The sequence below is a fragment of the Silene latifolia genome, chromosome 7, assembly GCF_048544455.1.
Source record: "Silene latifolia isolate original U9 population chromosome 7, ASM4854445v1, whole genome shotgun sequence".
Lineage (NCBI taxonomy): Eukaryota > Viridiplantae > Streptophyta > Magnoliopsida > Caryophyllales > Caryophyllaceae > Silene > Silene latifolia.
Genome location: NC_133532.1, coordinates 2,357,025 through 2,378,327, shown reverse-complemented (window position 1 = coordinate 2,378,327; position 21,303 = coordinate 2,357,025). Strand labels below are relative to the sequence as shown.

Here is a 21,303-nt window from a genome sequence, read left to right as displayed (position 1 = left end):
AGGGTTATAACAATATCTCAGGGCCACTCGAGGAGTAATCAACTGGAAATGCGTGGCCACGCTCGGAAGGTATCCATGGTGAATAATTCCGGTCAATCAGTTGTTCTCCAGATCGAGGAAACCACTCTCGATATGATCACTTGCAAGTACGACCTGAAGGACACCTTGCATTGAGTGGGAGATAGTAATAGGACAAGAGAATTGGTGACGCGCACTTGTCGAGGACAAGTAGGAGATTGTTCGAATATGTGTCCTCCGACAATAATGCGATCACAACTGTCGATCATGATAATCACATGTTTAAATCTCATTTTAAGAATACATGTGGGATGTAATATTTTACAGTCAACTGCTCCACACTTATCGGTAATGATTGGCGAGGGTGGTGATCAGTTAATCCCCTTAGGTCATACCTAAAGGGTAACACTCTTAATTGAATATTTAATTGGTCGTATGACGATACGAGTCAATTAAATTACTTAAAATTGACGGACGATTTTGGAAGTATTATGTACGTGTCTCATTGTAATTTGATTAAATAAGATACGGTCTAAGTAATCGAATTGTTTTATTGCTTAGATGAAATTATTGTTTACGGAAACAATTGAACTGAATGAATAATTTATTATAAATACAAGATGTTGTAATTTATAATTGGTAAAGTGTTTTGGTACAAGTAATTGTGAATTACTAAGTCGATTTTGTACATGACGTATTTGATTAATACATTGATTTTTAATACGTTAAAAATACATGACAATTTTACATGACTTGTGACATGTGACAAATTGAGAAATTGACAAAGATAAAATGAAATCCATTTTATCTAATATGGACCGAAAATTGGAGGGACTATGGTGTTTAAATTATGTTTAATTAATTGAGTGGAAAAAACATGATTACACTTCCAACACCTAGCCTTGCATGCATATTTCTTGATTAGAGAATTAAGCCCATGCATTGGCTCCCCAATCCCTCCTCCCACCGGTTTCCTAAGACCAATTTAGAGAGTTTTTACTCTCTAATTTTCATTCATACTACACATAATTATTTCTAGAGTAAGAAATAAAATTTCCTCTCTACATCTCATAAAATTAGAGAGATAAAAACTCCAAAATTCTTTACTCTATTTACCGAAATAATAGAGTACAAAATAAATATTTTGGGTCAATTTTAGTAAGATTATTATTATTCTAGATCAAGTAATATTAATCTATTAAGGGGTTATCTTGGGTATTCATCTTTGGGAGAGATTCTACCTTTGAATCTTTGTTCATCCATATAAGGAAAGCTCAAGAACAAGTAAGAAGGAGATCTTAATTGTGCCCTTTGATCCGAATTTTTAACGTGAGGAAAACGATTTCTTCTCTTTATTTATTTATGTTTGCATGCATAAGATCAATATTTAATTTTATGACTAATTTAATTCATCACATATATGAATATGTAAAGTAATAAGATATAGATTTCTAACAGGAAGGTTGTCAATCTCCCAATAAACCCAATAATCTTCTAATTACCCAATAATAAACTTGAATTACTCAATAATAAACTTGAACAATAATTAAGGAAAGATTAATGTGTAATTTGTGGAAAGATTAAATGATAATATATTTTAATCTACTCCTAATCTAATCTATGGAAGGATTGATTTAACCTAATGAAAACTTCATTCTAATCTAAGAAAACTTGATGGTTTGATTATTACAAATGGGGTATATATAATAGAGCATCATTAGGTTAAGCAAGGATAAAATAGTAATTTAACAATGCTAATTGTTGGTTAGGGAATCGCCGGTCTCAAGAGAGATTCCGGTCTCCTTTTCGCCGGTCTTTGCAAAATATGCGCGTCCTTCATAGAGCAAGAAGAGAACGTAAGAGCTGTAAGAGAATCCGAGCGGATTGATCTCGGGACGCTGGGATTCTGGGATGTGTATTTATCTTTTCTTTCTGTCTAACAATCCGAGCGTCTTGTGGGGAAGACGAGCGGATTGGGTCTCAGGAATCCGAGCGTCTTGAGGGGAAGACGAGCGGATTGGGAGCAAGACGAGCGGATTGTCTCAGGGGACGAGCGGATTGGCGGTCAGCTTCTTTGTTTGAGCTAGGATTGTAAAACGGACGTCATTTTCTCATCCGGACTCCTATTGGAGCGATTCAAAAGCCTAGATCACTTGATTTTTCGATGCCGTTCCATCTAGCATACTTTCAGGGCCAAAGGAGCAACCCTTGGTTTGGTTCCGAGCAATTTCTTCTTGCATTGACTTCCTTCTCGTCATGCTTGCTTTTTAGCCTAAGATGCATCTATATACTCTTTATTTCTACTTCCTTAGTCATCATTCTTTCCTCCTCTTCATACTTAGTCCATCAATTATCGTCAAGCTTTCAAATATGCGTGAAAGACGGGAATTTCCGCCTAATTGTCTTCTTTCCTATAAAACATATAGAATGCACTAGGAAAGCAAAATAGAAAGCATTTGACGGATAAAATGGCTATGGAATGTTATAATAGTATGCAAAATAGGCTCAATTAGGGGACTAAATGTGTGCAAATAATGTTCACATCACACATGTATGCCAGCATAGTGACCGGATGTTATTACGCGCCCCACCAAATTAGGAGTGAAAGTTTTGCAAATAAGCCTCGTACCGTTACAGAGGCCAGACGACGACAACAAATTCCTCAGTAAGATAACTAGCTATTAGGCTTCAAGATGAGTTCGTGAGGGCTCATACCACCAGGACACAGTTTGTTGATGAATTCCGTAGGATATATATTGCACTTATCATCCAATACCATGTCGTAACTCTTGTATGTTGTAGCTGTACCGGGGAAGCTATCAATTAGTATTGAATTGATTGAGTCCACGTCTTCATTCATTGAGTTAATATAGCTCGTGTGGTGATGATCTCTGGTTTGTAGCTTTCGAGATCATTTTTCGGGAAAGCAAGTTCTGTTTTTTGGTTAATTGGGTCGTTGCTTTCATCTTCTGGGTACCTTACAATTCCCGGTGGCAGTTCAACATATACATTTTCTCCTGTTTCGAGCTCACCATTTCCCAGGGCCAGTAAGAATGCTGAGAACGCTGGATCTTGCCCATCACGAATGTTCTCAGTGAGCCTAAATTTTGTTCGTTGTGGCCATAGTTTTGAAGACACTAAGCTGTAGGCCACCACTTCTCTATTGGATTTCTGAGGGACAACAGGCAGGATCTGGCGGAAGTCATCCCCAAATACTATCAGTTTCCCTCCGAATATAACGTCAGGGTGACACAGGTCACGTAGGAGCGTATCCATTGCTTCAACGTTCTCTTTCCTTGCCATAGAGGCTCCATCTCATATGAGCAATGTCGCTGCTCTTAAGAGAGCGGCTAAACTTCCCTTTTTTGGAACATCAGATGAGAGCGAGTTGTCCAAGTCTACAGGTAGCTTAAACCTGGAGTGGGTAGTCCATCCTGAAGTAATATTGGGTGCAGCAATGCCTGATGTAGCTGTAGACAACACGATTTTGCCTATTAAACGAACCTTGGCATACAAAGCGTTGTATAAATATGTTTTTCCAGTGCCACCTGGATCATCAACAAAGAAATCACATGGGCGGTCATTCCTAACATGTTCCATAATTGTGGTAAAAATTTGTTGTTGGTCTTTGTTTAGAGAGCTTATACAAGCAATGCATTCATCTGGGATTGGTGCGTCGAGCGCATCCTATATATCTCGTGTCCGTTGCAACTCAGCATCTAATTATTCTCCAAAACGATCTAGGCCTAAAGCCTTCATAGATCTGCCCATAGCCCCTAGGACCTGTTCCACGGCTCAATAAGTCTGATCTTTTGCCTTGTGAGCTTCATTTTGGTACTGGTGTGTGTAATCCTCCGACATGTATGACAAATATTTTTCCCAAAGCATAGCCGAATCTTTAGGTTGACAAAAAATCAAAAGCGTTGCAAACAGGTGCCTAAGCGCACACGGTATCTTGTGGACATGGGCCACAGGCCAGTCTGTGGATTTGGGCCACCTACCGATCTGCGGTCACGGGCCACCTGCACGCCAAGCCAATCTGTGGACATGCAGCGGTCTAGAAAGCCACGCTCGGCGGCGTAAAAATGCTTTCGACCGGATCGCTTTAGATCGGACGGTTTCGTCTCGGTAAAGGTCTCGAAACGATTAGAGATGTTCGGAGTCGCCACCAAGCATTTTTGGGATGCCTGGAACCCTTTCAAATCCACTTTATACCTAGGCCAACCAAGGCAAAAAGCGGTGTTTGACATAGGTACTAAAGATAAGGACTCGTCCCCCCGTTTAGCATTCTATGCCTAAAATGACTCTCGTACGCCCTGGATAAGGCCATCCACTATCCAAAGGTTCTGATTAAGGGGTGAGGGTACGTATTGGGAAGCCCTTTAATCGGACACCCAATCCTGCCCACGTTAGCGGCCTCTACTGATCGATCGTGGTTGTTTAAGGGCAAAGGTTGATAAAACGGTGTAAATGCATGAATGCACATCCAAAAGTTTTAACCTAACATGTGAGAATTTCCTAAGTCGCTTGTTTATGCATTTACCAAGAAATTGATGTCAAAGTTTGATTTAAATTGATTTGCATGTGAAAACGGAAATTAAACATCCATTTACCAAATTCGGGTCATGATGCTTAACCCGATTCCATTATTTGAAAATGTGTGTTTAGAAGATAAAGTGTAAAATGCAAACTCATCAATCTGATCCGTCATGTATTCGGATTAACCGTAATCGGGATCATCCTAGATAAGTGCTAAAAATGAGACAGAATAGTGCCAGGAAGCCCCATTGGGGCGCGAGCCTATTGGCGAGGGGAAGGGCTCTGCCAGGTTTTTAGACAAGAAAGCAGACGGCCTCTTGGGGCGCGAGCAATGAGCCGACCCAAGGGGGCGTCTCCTGGTTCTTGAAAAGGTTATTGAAAACCATATTTATGATGAAAGATTTGCAAATGTTGTTTGCATGACTCGGAATAATTACTATTGTGTTAGTGACATTCGTTGTCGGATTTGCATGTTTGAAAAGCATAGTTTAAAAATAAAAATGTAAAATGTTTGATTTGAACTAATTGTGTTAAGTTCATTTCTTTGTAATCAGTCAAGTTTGTCATCGTACTCGGATTAAACCGACATGGTATAAAGAACCAAGGATGATTATGAATTATGACAAATATATTTACAAATGTAAACAAATGAGAAAAATGGTAAATAAAATAAAAGGGGGTTAAAATACCCATTAAAATGTAATTAACCAATAATATCATCGAGTCACGGAATAAACTGTCATAGTATAAGGAACCAAGGATGATTTTTGTAATGGTCAAAATATGTTTATCATAAAAATGAATTAAAATGGAAAATAAAAGAAAATAATTTCTTTTAAAATGTAATTAACCAATTAATATCACCGAGTCACGGATTAAACCGTCATGGTATATGGAACCAAGGATGATTATGATTTATGGTTAAAAAGTTTGTCATAAAAATGATTTGAAACATTTTAAAAGGTAAAAACCGATTACTAATAAGAAACGAAATAAAGAGGAAAGACGAGAACAAACACGTTTGAGTCTGATCCGAGACCCACAAGAGGCGCGCGCCACTTTGCATAGCAAAGGGCTTCTGTCTCGGGCCAAAACTCGGTTTTGGCTCGTCTAACCTATATTTGAATCGCGTTATGCATTGTTCATGCATGTAAACTCATAAAAATAGTGAAGACATGAAATAAATGAGATATTTACACCCTCAAACTTACGTGTATTGATGTTTGCGACGTAGACGACTTTAGAGACGGTTTTCTCGTTGTGACTACTCGCGATCAAAGAAGTTTAAAAAGAGTGCCTTAAAAAAGGATTTTGTTTTGAAAATATGTTAATTAAAACATTTTGATTGATGAATTGAGTTGGTCTAATGGGTCGGTCTAATGCACGGCGACGGTACAAAACAAAATGTGTAAGGCTTGTGTTTACGATCGGTAGGTCGTAAACACGTGTCGATTTTGTGACTTAAGAAGTCGGGTCTAGAAGTTTAAGGGAGAAGGAGGGGGCGGACTCTCGCGTAAGGATTGTGTTGTGTGATGGTTGGTATTTATAGAGAAATGTGGGGAGGTAGGTCGGTTGATTTTGCTTAGAGGCTAAGCAGATGGCCTAAAGAAGCGCGAGCCACCTCGAGATACAAGTGGGTGTATTGTCCCTTTCAATTTGGACGTTGCCAATACTCCATCCATTGTTGATATGTGACATTCATATAAGATGTCGTGTAACAATATGGGCATCTAATAAGATGATTTTGGTGTTACTTGAGGTAGGTGTTTTGTGTGCTTGACTCGGGTTTGACCCGTGTGAGTCGGGATTTGAATTTCGAGTCGGTTTTTGGCTCGGTGTCGGTTTTGACTCTAAATAGGGTCGTTTTAATGGAAATGACATGATAAAGACATTCATGGCATTATTTTTGACATTCTAGATTTGGGTTGACTGAGGTTGACTCGAGTTGCGGGTTTCTGAGTCGGTTTTGGGTCAGAAGACGGTTTTAACTCTAAATAGTGTTATTTTAATGCAAATGAAGTTAGAAAACTTTTGAAATCATTTTTCATATTCGAGTAGTGTATTAAAACGTCTCATGTATAGCCCATCCGTGCACGCATATCAAAAACACGTTACAGTCCGATCATCATCGGGTGGTTTTTGGACGGTGGAGATATTGGGTATCTACAGAGCCCCTACTTTAACTGAGGCTTGGACAGGGCGAAAGTCAAAGTATGATCTCCTGGTCAATCGAAGATTACAACATGAAGACCATTGCGACGTCGAGACGACTCTATAGAGTTTGAGCCACGGACTTGCCGCCGGCAAGGGCGACGTCAAGGCGACTCGGGGATTCGAGTCACGGACCTGCCGTCGGGAAAATTTTAAAGTCTGTCGACTTCCGATGCGGGTCCTTTAAAGTCCATTAGACTATGTATAAAGGCTCGCCAGCCATAAGAAGAAGTCATACCTGAGGCATCTTCGGGATATATCCTTGAATCTTTTACGCGCGAAGGCTCGCCAACCGGTGATAAGGAGTCGTACCCGAGGCATCTTCGGGATACGTCCTTGAGTTGTACCTTGTTTTCAGACAAAGGCTCGCCAGCTTGTGAAAAGGAGTCGTACCCGAGGCATCTTTGGGATATGTCCTTGAGTTGTATCTTGTTTGCGGACAAAGGCTCGCCAGCCATGTTAATGGTACGTTTTGAGGCTTGCCAGCCATGGTGCGTGTATGAGGAGGGCTCACTAGCCGCGATGCGTAGTAAGGCTCGCCAGCCATCGAAGGTGCGTATAGGCTTGCCAGCCATCGAAGGTGAGTATAGCCTCGCCAGCCATCGAAGGTGCGTATAGGCTCGCCAGCCATGGATGGTCGAATGATCAACTGTGGGAAATAGCCTGAAACATCGGGCTTATTTCAAGATATTGTCTGGTAATGACTTTCAACCAGGTTTACGTTGATAGGTTCGGCCAGGGAGCAACGAACTCCAACTTGATGGGTGCCCTAAATGAGCTCCGTGGGGATGAATCATGTAAGCAAGGCTCTCTGGAAAACCATTTAGGGAGAGCGCTGCGTTAGGATCATGAATGATGTTGTGAGGATCTTTGAAAGACCTGTGGGACTTTCATTTGAAAATCGGCACTCGCTGGGGAGCTAGAAACTTCTCAGGACTCGCCGGGGATATGAGTTGCTGCTCGTTGGGAGGTAGCGTATGTCATGTAATCGACGGGGTTAAAGCCCTTGGACTTGATGGGTCGGCGTTTCCTGGAAAGAACCCACTACTCAGTCGGAGTGCGTTTTTCTTCTCAAGATTAGCTGCATGGTTAGTGACCACACAAATCCGCAGTCGCATAGACAAGCACGTAGTATGCAAGCATATAAGCACGTAAGCACATAAGCAATTAGCACGTAATATCTCACCTGAGGGGAGATAAGAGTTTTGAAAGTTGTGAAGCTCAATATTGAGTCTTGTTGCTTGTAAATCCGCGATTTGATAGATTGGAGACACGTAACCGTTGCGACGTTGACTCACACGGACGCATACTAACAGACTGACAAACAGACGGTCGTGAACGTGATATAGACTCGGTATCGACGCGACACGGAGGTGACTCTGAAAGACTTTGCTTATGTGTGTGAAACTTCTTAGCCAAGAAACGGTGACAACACGCATCAGATCATTTGAGGTAGAAGGTCCGCTCGGCTGGGGGACATGAATTGATTATCTTCTCCAGACATTCTTGCCTCCGTTTGCTTGTTGGAGATGCCTTCTCGAGGTATGATGATTCAGAGAGCGGAACCAACACCTTGTCATCGTCCGAACCGAGCACTAGGCTATGAGCGGTTTATTTTGGACTGTAGTTGAGACTCGAAATATGCTTGTGGATAAAGGACGGGTGGCGTCTTGAAAGAGAAGCCCCCAGAGTGAGAAGGGGGGAATTTTGACAAGACAGGGAATGGGCGACGTCTTAAGGAAGAAGCCCCCAGTAAAGAGGTGTAAGATTAATTTTAGCAGCTAGGTGGGCTGCTTTGAGGATTGATGTTGATGGTTGAGATTGAAAGGGATATGCTGTTGTGCCCTTGTAATAGGACTGCCTACGTATTCGCGTGTTTGCGAAATCAAACCAGATCGTAGTTCTGAGTTGGTTATTGAGGATTAAAAATTAGAAATGTTGTGAAAGGAATATGCGGTTGTGCCCTTGTAATAGGACTGCCTAGTATTCACGTGTTTGCGAAATCAAACCAGATCATAGTTCTGAGTGTGTGTGTAATGGGTTGCAAATTTAAGGTGTGAAAATTAAATGTGTGTGGGGATGTGGTTGTGCCCTTGTAATAGGACTGCCTACGTATTCGCGTGTTTGTGAAATCAGACCAGATCGTAGTTCTGAATGTGTGTGCCTAAGCGAGATGTTAGGACCTTAAAGTGATTTTGAGGTGGATGGTTGTCTCCTTGAAGGACTGCCTACGTATTCACATGAAGTGAAATCAAACCAGATCGTAGTTCAGAATGTATGTGCCTAAGCGAGATCTTAGGACATTAAAGTGATTTTGAGTTGTATGGTTGTGTCCTTGAAGGACTGCCTACGTATTCACATGAAGTGAAATCAAACCAGAACGTAGTTCTGAATGTGTGCCTAAGCGAGTTGTTAGGACCTTAAAATGTGAGGGTCACGACGGTAAATTCCGTTTGATGACTCGAGAAATTAATTTGAGATAATTCTTCCTTGATCATGAATCGAAGAGGTGTAATTTGTGAAAATTGCTTATCATGTGAGCACACTAAAAAGTGGACCCTAAGGGTAGACTAGGTATGTCCCGTTCTCGGTAGCAAAGCATTTGAGGACTCCGTATCTGGGTTAGGGTGAAAATGGCTTCAACATTATAGAATGTGGAGCTTGGTAATAACAAGTTTGTTTGACAGATAAAAATATGGAGTTGAGGGTCACGACGGTGAATTCCGTTTGGTGACTCGAAAGTTGATTGGAGAGAAATACCTCTTGATCATGAATCGAAGAGGCATAGCTGGTGAAAACGTTTCTTGTTGTGTGAGTACACTAAAAAGTGGACCCTAAGAAAGCAATGTTTTTGAAGACTCAATATCGGGGTCAGGGAGAAAATGGCTTCGACATTATGGAATGTGAAGCTTGGTAATAAAAGGGTTGTTTGACAGATATAAATATGGAGTTTGTATTTTGTGGTGTTTAGGCCGGTGGGTTGCGGCTTGTAATGTGGTGCGGAATGGGGTTTCCGGCTTGATGTGGCCTGAGCACGAAATGGTTGGTAAATGTGGGATAAGAATCCCATGTCTGGACCTTAAAGGTTAATGTGTGATATTACGAGCTTGAGGGGAATCCTCAGAATCTTAGATAGGTCTCCCTGTAGCAGTCTCTAAAAGGATTTAGGGGTGAAGCGATGTTGGTTATGATCTTGAAGGGAATCCCCAGGATCCTAGATGGGTCTCCCTGTAACAGTCTATTGAAGGACTTAGGGGTGAAGCAGTTTTGGTTGAGGTTTTAGTGCTTGGTGTTTTGGACGTGTCGGTCAGGGATTTGGTGTGTTGGACTTGTTGGTCCTGGGCTTTGGACTTGTTGGTCCTGGACTTAGTATTTTTGACTCTTGGGTCCTGGGCTTTGGACTTGTTGGTCCTGGACTTTATATGTTGGACTCATGGGTCCTGGGCTTTTGACTTGTTGGTCTTGGACTTTGGATGTTGGTGTTGGACTTGTTGGTCCGAAGTTTGAAAAGTGATGGTTTAATTTCATTATTTGAAATTGTGGGAAAATAGCGAATTTGAATTTCGCTATTTCATTTTTTTTGAAAAGTGACGGTTTTGAATTTCGTCCGTTGAAATTGTGGGACAATAGCGAATTTGAATTTCACTATTTCGTTTTTTGAATGGGATGGTTTTTAATTCCGTTGTTTGGAATTGTGAAAATAGTGAATTTGAATTTCACTATCTTGTCTTTGATTTGAAATTGATGGTTTTATTTCCGTCGTTTGAAATTTGTGAAAATAGCGAATTTGAATTTCACTATTTTGTTTTTTGATTTGAAAATGACGGTTTTAATTTCCGTCGTTTGAAGTTGGTGAAGATAGCGAACTTGAATTTCACTATCTTGTTTTTTTAATTTGAAAATGACGGTTTTAATTTCCGTCATTTGAAATTTGTGAAAATAGTGAATTTAAATTTCACTATCTCGTTTTTGTTTTGGCTTTTGCCTTGGCTTTCACTTTGGCTTTGGTTTTTGCCTTTGTTTTGGCTTTGGCTTTGGCCTTGGGATAAATTGCTTTTGGCTTTCGCCTTTTGCTTTGGCCTTGAGCTTTGGCTTTGGGTGAATGGATATTGGCTTAGGCCTTTGATTTTAGCCTTTCGTTTTGACTTTGGGTGAATGGCTATTGGCTTGGGCCTTTGATTTTGGGCTTTCGCTTTGGCCTTTGGTGAATGGCTATTGGCTTGGGCCTTTGGTTTTGGCCTTTCGCTTTGGTTTTTCTTTGGATATATTGGTTTTTTGCCGTCCTTTGTTCGAGGAAGGTAGAGGTGCAGACGGTGATGTACCCGTTGGTGAGAGGTTGATACTTGGTGATGGGATGTTTTTGTGGGGAATAGGCTTGCCTTCCAATATTGATCATGAACAAGGAGATGTTCTGGTTTGTTATCTAGGTTCGTCGTAGAATCCCTTTGATTTAGATCTCGTTCTAGATCGGGTGTTATGAAAGGTTTCTATTGCCAGACATGGAATAGGTAAAGAGAATGGACATAGAGTTTTGAGCCCTCTGCTTACTCGGTACGAGACGTCACTCGAGTGTACTCACATTGAATTGGAATATGCTGCTTGTTTTAAATCAATTCTCGTTGTCAACGGGAAATGGTAAAGAGGAGAATATATGATAGCTGGAAATTGTGCTTTTATTTAGATAAATAAGATGTTAGCACATACTCGATGAATACATGTGAATCATGGGGACAACCCCCAGTTGTCATTTAGGAATAAAAGGACAGACGCTAGGATAGATATGAGAAAGCCTAAGGCTTGAACTCGGACTCGGACTCAATCGTAAATACGAACTCCTAATCATCATGTTCCTCCTCGAAGGTCTCTTTCGCAGCATCCAGCGGCTTGAATGTCTGGTTTTGAGCATTGACCCACTTGAGCACTTCACTCTCATTGTTGGGAATGATATGAGGACAATAGTCGATGAGGCTTTCATCCCCTTGTAGAAAGAGATGTTTATGAGGGTTGCTTTCATCACTTGGTTGGCCTAGGGATGAAGCTATCAGTTCATGGTTGTCGACCAAATATTGAATAGCATGTTTCAGTTTGAAGCATATTTCAGTGTCATGACCTTTTCCTTGATGATATTGGCAATAGGTACTGCCGTCCCAGAAATGGGATTTCTTGCTTTCAGATGGGTCTGGAGTGGGCCCGATTGGTTGTAGCTTCCCTTCAGTCTTGAGCTTTTGAAGAGCTGCGGCATAGGTTGTGTTGAGTTTAGTGAATGTCCTTTGAGAACGCTCAACCTTGCTGTTTGATTTGAGACATACAGGAGAATTATCTTGACTAAGAGGTGCAATTATGATTTTGCCAGCTTCAATCATATCTTGAATGGCATGCTTGAGTTTAGAACAGGCTTCGGTGTCATGGCCCTTGCCTTGATGGTATTGGCAATAGACATTTTCGTTCCATGAACGGGCTATTTTGTGTTCAGGTGGGTCCGAAGTCGGAACAATGGGTTGCAACATTCCTTCTGAAGCAAGTATCCCCAGAGCAGTGTTATATGCTATTCCCAGATATGTGAAAACCCTTTGATGTTTTCCCATGGTTCCAACATTGGTGATTTTTGGGATGTTTTTATGAGTTTTGTTTTTGTTTTTGTCAATCCTGAGCGAAAGCAAGATTGGGTCATTGTCAATGGGAAGTATTGAGGATGTTGCTTGGTATTTTGAAGGGTATTTTGGTGAGGAAATTTCATGTTCTTTGTTGGTAGGTTCGTGGATGTGGGAACCATCGGATGACTCCTCATTTTCAACAGCTGTTGGTTGGTGAACGGAGGGTCGGTTTTCTCCTTGGTGGTCAGGTTCATTTTTGGTACTACCAAGCCCCTTCTCCAAATTAGCTACCCGAGTGTTCAAGTCATCGATTGCAACTTGCAGCTTTGAGAATATGTTGTTGATGGAGACGGAGAGCATCATTATAGCACTTTGTATGCCATCCTCATCAATGGCATGAATTTTCTCGTCGTCAGGGGAGATAAGATGAGAGCAGTCTAGGGAAAATTCCTGACTGTGTCCAATAGAGTTTTCTGGAGGGTTGTTTTTGTTGTTTGTTGAGGGAGGTAGCGGTAATTATCCCTTTTCAATCATATCAAGGATGACACCTTTCAGGGGGAGACAAGTTTCAGTATCGTGTCCGCGACCTTAGTGATATTGGCAAAAGAGGTTTATGTCCCATCTACGTCCTCGCGTGTTTGGTAGAGGGTCTAGAGTTGGACCAATTGGTTTAAGTTTTCCTTGTGAGATTAGCCTTTCCAAGGCTGTGGCATAAGGCATACCCAAATCAGGGAAGGACCTATGAGGTCGTCTGGTTTTGGTTTTGTCGATGGCAAGTAGCCGACTTTCAAGGAGCTTAACCCTTTGCTCAATATCAGAAGAGGAAAAATTCCCGGTTATTAGTTTGTCCTCAACTTGGGAGAGACGAGTGCTCAAGTTTTCCACGGTAGCTAGGAGTCGTAGGACCATGATGTTGGTTTCAGCAGAAGTCATGGCGGATGAAGGTTGATCAGCTTCTTGAGTTTCTGGTTGACGATCGATGGCACCCAAGGGATTCCTATTTGACATAACGATAGGCGTTATAACTTGTCTTGGCAAGGTATTGCACAAACAAAGGCAAGTGCGACAAATATGTACAAAAGACAGTTTTTTCGTGAAGACGCGACTAGGTTAGGAGTTCATTAAAGATCGTGAATGACCTCTTGTGTTTGAACTCTTGGTGCATGAGTTTGAATTTAGACTCGAGTGTCAACTTTGGCGTAGTGATGCCTAGACAGACGAAATCTGACTCAGTTTGGATGTCTGTTGCTAGCATGAAGCAGTTGGACTAGACATGTACACAAACTTGACCGTAGACCCGTAATGCAGGGGAAAGACGGGTTTAATACCCGAGAGGTTTTGACTCTGCTAACGCCATTGAAGATGTCTCGACAATTAGGCGACACGACCTAGACCAAAAGATAGGTACTAACTTCGGCAGAGACTCGACGTTATCTAGACGACTTGACTTGAAATCGACACAAGGCTGAATCAGAATGGTGGACTGAAATTTTCGAAAATAGAAATTTTCAAGATTCATTTGTCGTTTTATGAACGGCTTCCGAAGAGTAGGGATCTTCAAAAGGTCGCCTAGTTGAAAGGGTTGTCTTAGGTTTGTTTTCAAAAGATGGTTTAATTTGAGATTGCGGCGGCTCTGAAAACAATGTGTTGTTTCCGAAGACGTCTGCTAAAATTCCGAATCGCGGATTTGAAAATCGAGAATTGAAGAATTTGGAATCGTCATCACAATAGCCATGAAAACGGTTAAATTTGTTTTCAAAAGATTTAAAATTGGGTTGAAAATTTGAAAACGGTTAAATTGGTTTTCAAAGATTTGATTTTGGATTGAAATTTAAAAACGGTTAAATTTGTTTTCAAAGATTTGATTTCTAAATTGAAATTTGAAAACGGTTAAATTTGTTTTCAAAGAATTGATTTTGAATTGAAATTTGAAAACAGTTAAATTTGTTTTCAAAGATTTGATTTTTGAATTGAAATTTGAAAACGGTTAAATTTGTTTTCAAATATTTGATTTTTGAATTGTAATTTGAAAACTGTTAAATTTGTTTTCAAAGATTTGATTTTTGAATTGAAATTTGAAAACGGTTAAATTTGTTTTCAAAGATTTGATTTTTGAATTTGAAAACGGTTAAATTTGTTTTCAAATAGTTTGAAATTGGATTTGAAATTTGAAAACGGTTAAATTTGTTTTCAAAGATTTGATTTTGAAAATTGTGAGGATTGAATTCGTCATTACGACGGGTTAGAAAACCGTTTTTACCTTTGAAAGGCGGTATGCAAATCGAAAAGTGTGAGAATTGAAATCGTCATTATGACGGCTTAGAAAAGCCAAATTTGATTTAGAAAACGAGATTTAAAATTTGGAAAGTTGCACGGGCTGAAATCGTCATTACGACGGTTTGAAAAACAATTTTGTTTGAAAATTGATTTCGAATTTTGAAAGTTCGAGGGTAGAATTCGTCATTATGACGGCATAAAAGGGCTCTTTGAGAATGCAACAGTCGACGAGGGACCGAGGTTTGAAACGGCCATTATGACGACGTAAAAGGGTATTTTGAAATGGTTTGTGAAAACCGAGGTTTGAAATCGTCATTACGACGACATGAAAAGGTGTATTTGAAATGGTTATAAACAACCGGGTTTTGAAATGGCCATTATAACGGCATAAAAAGGTGTGTTGAAATGGTTGTAGAAAACCGGTTTTGAAAATCCTCATTGCGATGGCCTAGAAAGGCGTGTTAAAATGGTTATAATTACCGGTTTCGAAAATCGTCATTATGACGGCCTAGAAAGGCGTGATAAAATGCAACGATCGGAAAAAGAACGAGGTTTGAAACGGCCATTATAACGGCATAAAAAGGTGTTTTGAAAGGGTCTTAAAAGCCGAGTTTGAAAATCGTCATTACGACGGCCTAGAAAGGCGTCTTGAAATGGTCGGCAAAAGGCCGAGGTTTGAAATGGCCATTATAACGGTGCAAAAGGTGATTTTGAAATGGTTTGTAAAAACTGGTTTTGAAAGTCGTCATTAGGACGGCCTAAAAAAGGTTTGCAATGGTCGGCGAAAGACCGAGGTTTGAAATGATGGTGAAAAACCGGGTTTGAAAATCGTCATTATGACGGCCTAGAAAGGCGTGTTAATTTGAAATGCAACGGTCGGCGGAAGACCGAGGTTTAAAATGGCCATTATAACGGCGCAAAAAGGGTGTTTTTGAACGTTTGAAATGACACGGAAGGACTTATGATCACATAACACATAAGCAATCACAGTTCATTATATTATGCATAATGTTGACATGAGTTTTGGCTTAAAAGGGTGGGTTACACACCAAGCAATCAAACCCCGATTTTCGAGAGGGATACCAATCCAAACCAAATGTGTAAGGAGGGTGCCCTCTACAGTTAGTGCGATGACATATAAATCTCTAAAAGGATCAAAGGGAATACTTTTGTGTTATTATCAGTTGGTCCACGTTTATCAATAACGGTTGGCTTGCTAGATAAGTTTGACGTTATTGTCATACAGATGGCGGTGATCAACTGGTCCCTAAAAGTCACACCTATAGGATACGTTTGAGAGATGTGACAGTATGAAAATACAGTCATGTTGATGCCTAATATGACTAAGCAGTTAGTCGGAGTTATTGACTAATAATTAGTCAAACGCGATGTTGAGATAATTATTTAATACGGATTAAATAATAATGGCTAAGGTGAATTAAGTAGTTAATTCGTAAATTGAATATAAACGATTATATTTAATTAATGTATATTGAATTTAATTAATTATACAATATTGTCATTGTCGGACAAGTATTAATATATCGACTGAGTCATGTTACTAGTTGATATTTTAATATCCGATGACGGATGACGATTTATAATTAAAAACCCGTCATATACATTTTAGCAAAACGAGTCGGACCACGAGTTAAAATAAGGAGAAAGTGGAAAGCCCACTCTCTCCCTATGTCACGGTTTGGCCGAAATAAACAAAAGGAGAGACCTTCTCTCCTTTTGATCTAATTCATTTCATTTGCACAAAAATTAGGTTTTTGGAGCATTTTCTCTCTGAAAACCTAGATCTCACATCAGAAAAACTCACAAAACTCTCTCAATATTGCAAGGCAATTAGAGAGTAATTTCTAGCACAAGGGGCATAGTCTCAGACGGTCTTGGGTGCAACAATTAGGAGGAAATCTACGTTGATTTCTGTTCATTAGGCCGAATTGCATAAGGACCCGAGCTTGATTTTATTCTCTTATCGTTTTCTCTTGTTTTTCGTTTATGACAATTAATCACATGTTAAAATTGCGTTATAGTCCTAAAATTTAAGGGAATTTTACGGATATTTCCCTACAAGTGGTATCAGAGCGAGGCCACGTATATTTTTCATTGTGATTTTCATTAAACGATTTGAATCGATAATTTTTGCCTTTAAAAACCGCACGGCCGAACTGTTTTTTTTACTGTTCACGTCTGTTTTTTTTCGTGCATTGAATACCGTGACATGTATATACACGGCTGATCTGTTTTGTTTTTCGATTTGTTCTTTGCATATTTTTATTTTAAACGATAATCATAGCAATATGTTAAAGTATTATCAATTGTAGATTTAATTGTATATGAATTAGATCAAAATTGCAATTGGTCTTGTTTTGTTCAATCGATTTCACGAAGGTTTTGGCCGCGCTGAAATTTTGAGCCGCTGAAAATTTTTTTTTTGCTCTCGGCAAAACCGCTGAAAGAAAATTTTTTTTTTTTTGTTTTTTTTTCTTTTTGCCGAACTGAAATTTTTTTTTGTTGGAAATTTTTTCTCTTTTGGCCATAAAATGTACATTATACGGATGATGTACACTGGCTTGATAGTGGAACGGTTCACTCACGTATCATTTAGTTATTTTAAAGCAATTTAAAGTAACGGATTATCATGAATTAAAATTAAGTTGATAGAAGCAGTTTTGTCACATAATTTTAATCGTTAAAAGGTGGTTTGGATAAATTTAACGTAATTACGGAATTATGTCACGAATAAATTTTTTGTTTTAGTTGATGCATTTTTATTTATCGTTACTTATAAATGCCATGAATGTTTTTATCAAGTATTTAGTTTTACAAACTATTGTAAGTTAGTGTGGCCTTAGTAGAACGTGTTACCGTAATGATGGAACACGGTCTTGGTTGTATTTTGAGATCTCGCATCTCCGTTTTGGTTTTTTTTTGTAATTACAGTTTTAATTTAGAATGTAAATAGGTTTATATTTTGTAAATTTTAAATTGTAATTTTTGAGAAGACCAAAGATGGAGATCAGATGCTCACTCCCGCTGCATGGATCAAGATGGAACATCAAGACAAGCTTCTCGGGTCCAACGGTGGATTCCAAAGTTGTATTATGTTTATTTTGATAGGATAGGCCACACTAGGACTTTTATTTACGTTTTGCATTATTTTATGTTTTTCATCGTAACGATAGTTTGCATCATATTCCGCCTAAAACCAAACCACCTAATATATGCATGAAAACTGACTCATATAGAGGTTACGTGTTAGTTTTCTATGATATACAGATATCACATGTTTTTAAATAAGTCATCACCTAAGTTAATTCATTCACGTAATGCTAGATTTTCGTTCACTTAAAATGAATTAAAACTAAGTTGTTGGGATCTTCCTCGTATAACCAAAAATTGAGAATAGTCTTTATAGGTCAAACTCCAATGAATCCCTTCTTCGTCGGTAGGCATAATATGACCCCTTCTACGTCGGCTAAGTTGGAACTGATTGACCTATTTTATCTCAACACTATGGTCACTCGTACGATCCTGTGATTATGGTGGACTATAGATAGGATTTACGGAAATCTATCGACCGAGAGTTCTAACGGTAGAACTAGCCAAACAGTAGGCTTATCAATTTACAGAAATTGAGTCTTCGGATCAATTGTATAATTCTTGAGGTAGATCGATTATACAAGTGCAATGAGTCTACACGTTAAAATGAATTTTAAATAGACTTAAATCACCTCGATGAGTTGCTTATTTCGTTTTGTTTTTCCTTTCTTTTTCAGTGTAGATCACGATCATTTAAACTGCGAATAACAAAATGGTTGGCCGTATGAACGACCCAATGCCAAGTGCCACATTGGACCGTGAGTCCTGGCTTCGGATCTTCATGAATCAGATGAATCAGTCTACTCGACTGAAGAATGATGGATCAAACTTCGCGGACTGGGAGGCGGCATTACGGAATGCTGCCATTGCTGACGGGAAGCTCAAATACTTGATTGAGCCCATCCCGCCAAACCCAGGCCCCACGGCTGGAGCTAACGAGATCGCCACGTATAGCGATTTCGTCATGGAAGCGGGTGCGATAAAGAACGTACTCATTTTTGCAATGGAATCTTATTTGCAGAAACGCTTCATAGCCCAAGGTGCAAACAAGATTTTCACCACGCTCACTAAGGAATTCTCGAAAGCACCGAGAATCGTGACCTATGAGCATACCTGTCGCTTCTTTGAGGCGAAACTCCGAGAAAGGGCCAACCGGTTAGCCCACACATTCTCAGCATGATTGAGAATGTCGAGAAACTGGAGGCACTTGATTGTAAGATCAGTGAGAACATCGTGATTGACCGCATGCTTCATTCACTCCACGATGGTTTTGCGCTCTTTAGAGCCAATTACTATATGAATGATTTGAAGAAAAGTCCTCATGCACTACACTCCCTTCTCGTACAGACCGAGAAGGACATGAAGTTTAGTGGGAGCATGAAACAGGATGTTCTCATTGTGTCAAACAAGGGCAAGGGTAAGGACAAAGCTCAGGCGGACCTAGCAGTAGGTAAACCGAAGTTTAAGAAGTCGGGATCAGGTAAGAGTGGGCCTGGTGAGTCGAGCACCTCATCAGGCGTGACAAAGAGCAAGACCGGTAACATGGAATGCCACCATTGCCACAAGACTGGGCATTGGAAGCGTACATGTCCTGTATACTATGAGGACATAAAAGCAGGTCGCGTTACTCCTGTTGGTATGTCTTCTTCTTCTTCTTCTACTTTTATTCATATGATTGAGATTAACCACGCAAGTTACGGAACTTGGGTACTAGATACTGGTTGTGGTTCTCATCTATGTAATCATGTGCAGGGGCTCCGAAACATCGAACCCCTCGTAAAGGGTGAGGTGGACCTGCGTGTTGGGAATGGAGCACGAGTGGCTGCCGTCTCAAAGGGAACATATGTGATCCAGCTTCCTAGCGGATTTGAGTTATTTTTATATAACTGCTATTATGTACCCAGTCTATCCAAAAACATTATTTCAGTTTCTACACTTGACAAACTTGGTTTTTCATTTGTAATAGAGAATAATAGCTGCATTTTCTCATTACACGATATGATTTATGGCAAGGCAGTCTCCATGAATGGAATTTATGTTTTAGATCAGACCACTGAAATTTTGCACGTAATGAATAAAAAGTTAAAGATGGGTGACAAAGATCAAACTTATCTATGGCACTGCCGTATGGGACACATTAATGAGAAACGCGTTAAACAGCTCATAAAGAATGGAGCTATCTCGGCCTTTGATTTTCAATCATTTGGCACGTGTGAATCATGTCTCATTGGTAAGATGACTCGAATTTCCTTCAAAGTTGTTGGAATGCGCGCTGCTGACCTATTAGGACTCATACATACGGATGTGTGTGGACCTATGTCAATCACCGCACGAGAAGGCTAAGGTATTTTATCACTTTCACGGACGATTTAAGTAGATATGGCTATGTCTACTTAATGAAGCATAAAAGTGAGTCCTTTGAGAAATTCAAAGAATACCAGAATCGGATACAAAACCAACTGGGTAGAAAGATTAAAACACTACGATCAGACCGTGGTGGCGAGTATCTTTCACACGAGTTTGATCAACACCTTAAGGACTGTGGGATTGCCTTACAGTTAACTCCACCTGGAACACCTCAGTTGAATGGTGTGTCCGAACGGAGAAATCGAACACTACTTGATATGGTTCGATCCATGATGAGTCACACCGTATTGCCTGATTCATTGTGGGGTTATGCTCTTCTGTCAGCTGCTCTAATACTTAACCGAAGTCCGTCTAAATCTGTTGACAAGACTCCATATGAACTATGGAAGGGAACGGTCCCTAACTTGTCCTTTATACGGGTTTGGGGCTGCGAGGCTTATGTCAAGTAGAGACACGAGGATAAGCTCGGCCCGCGATCGGTCAAGACATATTTTATAGGTTATCCTAAAGGAACACTTGGTCATTACTTCTCTTCGCCAACCGAACAACGTGTATTTGTTGCGGCTAGTGCGACATTCTTAGAGAAGGAGTTTCTCGAGAACGCGAAGAGTAATAGAACCTTCGAGTTATCGGAGATTCTAGAACCAAATGCCGAGCAACCATTGGAGGAACCAGTTCCTTCAATCCCGGCTGCGGTGAATATTCCTGAGGAACCTAGGAGGTCGGGTAGAGTCTCTATTCCACCGGACAGATACATTGGTATGGTCGAGGAACATGACATAGATGACATTCTACTCTTAACGAGTAGTGAACCCGCAACCTATAAAGGTGCCATGACTAGTTCCGACTCAAAGCTATGGCTTGAGGCCATGCAATCCGAGATGGACTCCATGTATGAGAACAACGTATGGGATCTTGTTGACTTGCCTGCTAATGTTCGTCCCCTTCAATGCAAATGGCTTTACAAGATAAAGCATTCTGTGGAAGGTCAACAAGATATCTATAAAGCACAACTAGTTGCTAAAGGTTTCACCCAAGTGCCAGGCTTGCACTACGATGAAATTTTTGCACCCGTAATCATGTTGCGTTCCATTCGGATTATCTTAGCGATTGCCGCTTTTCATGACTATGAAATTTGGCAGATGGATGTGAAAACCGCCTTCTTAAACGGTTATTTGGAGGAAGA

The 21,303-nt window shown here is 40.1% G+C and overlaps 1 protein-coding gene across 1 annotated transcript; it reads right to left on the bottom strand.

Annotated features, from left to right (window-relative positions):
* Positions 1–2,874: 2,874 nt before the first annotated feature.
* On the bottom strand, positions 2,875–3,321 carry LOC141593152 (uncharacterized). The gene has a single exon (XM_074414106.1). It carries the CDS (start codon positions 3,319–3,321, stop codon positions 2,875–2,877), a length of 447 nt encoding a protein of 148 aa, XP_074270207.1.
* Between the last annotated feature and the right edge of the window lie 17,982 nt (positions 3,322–21,303).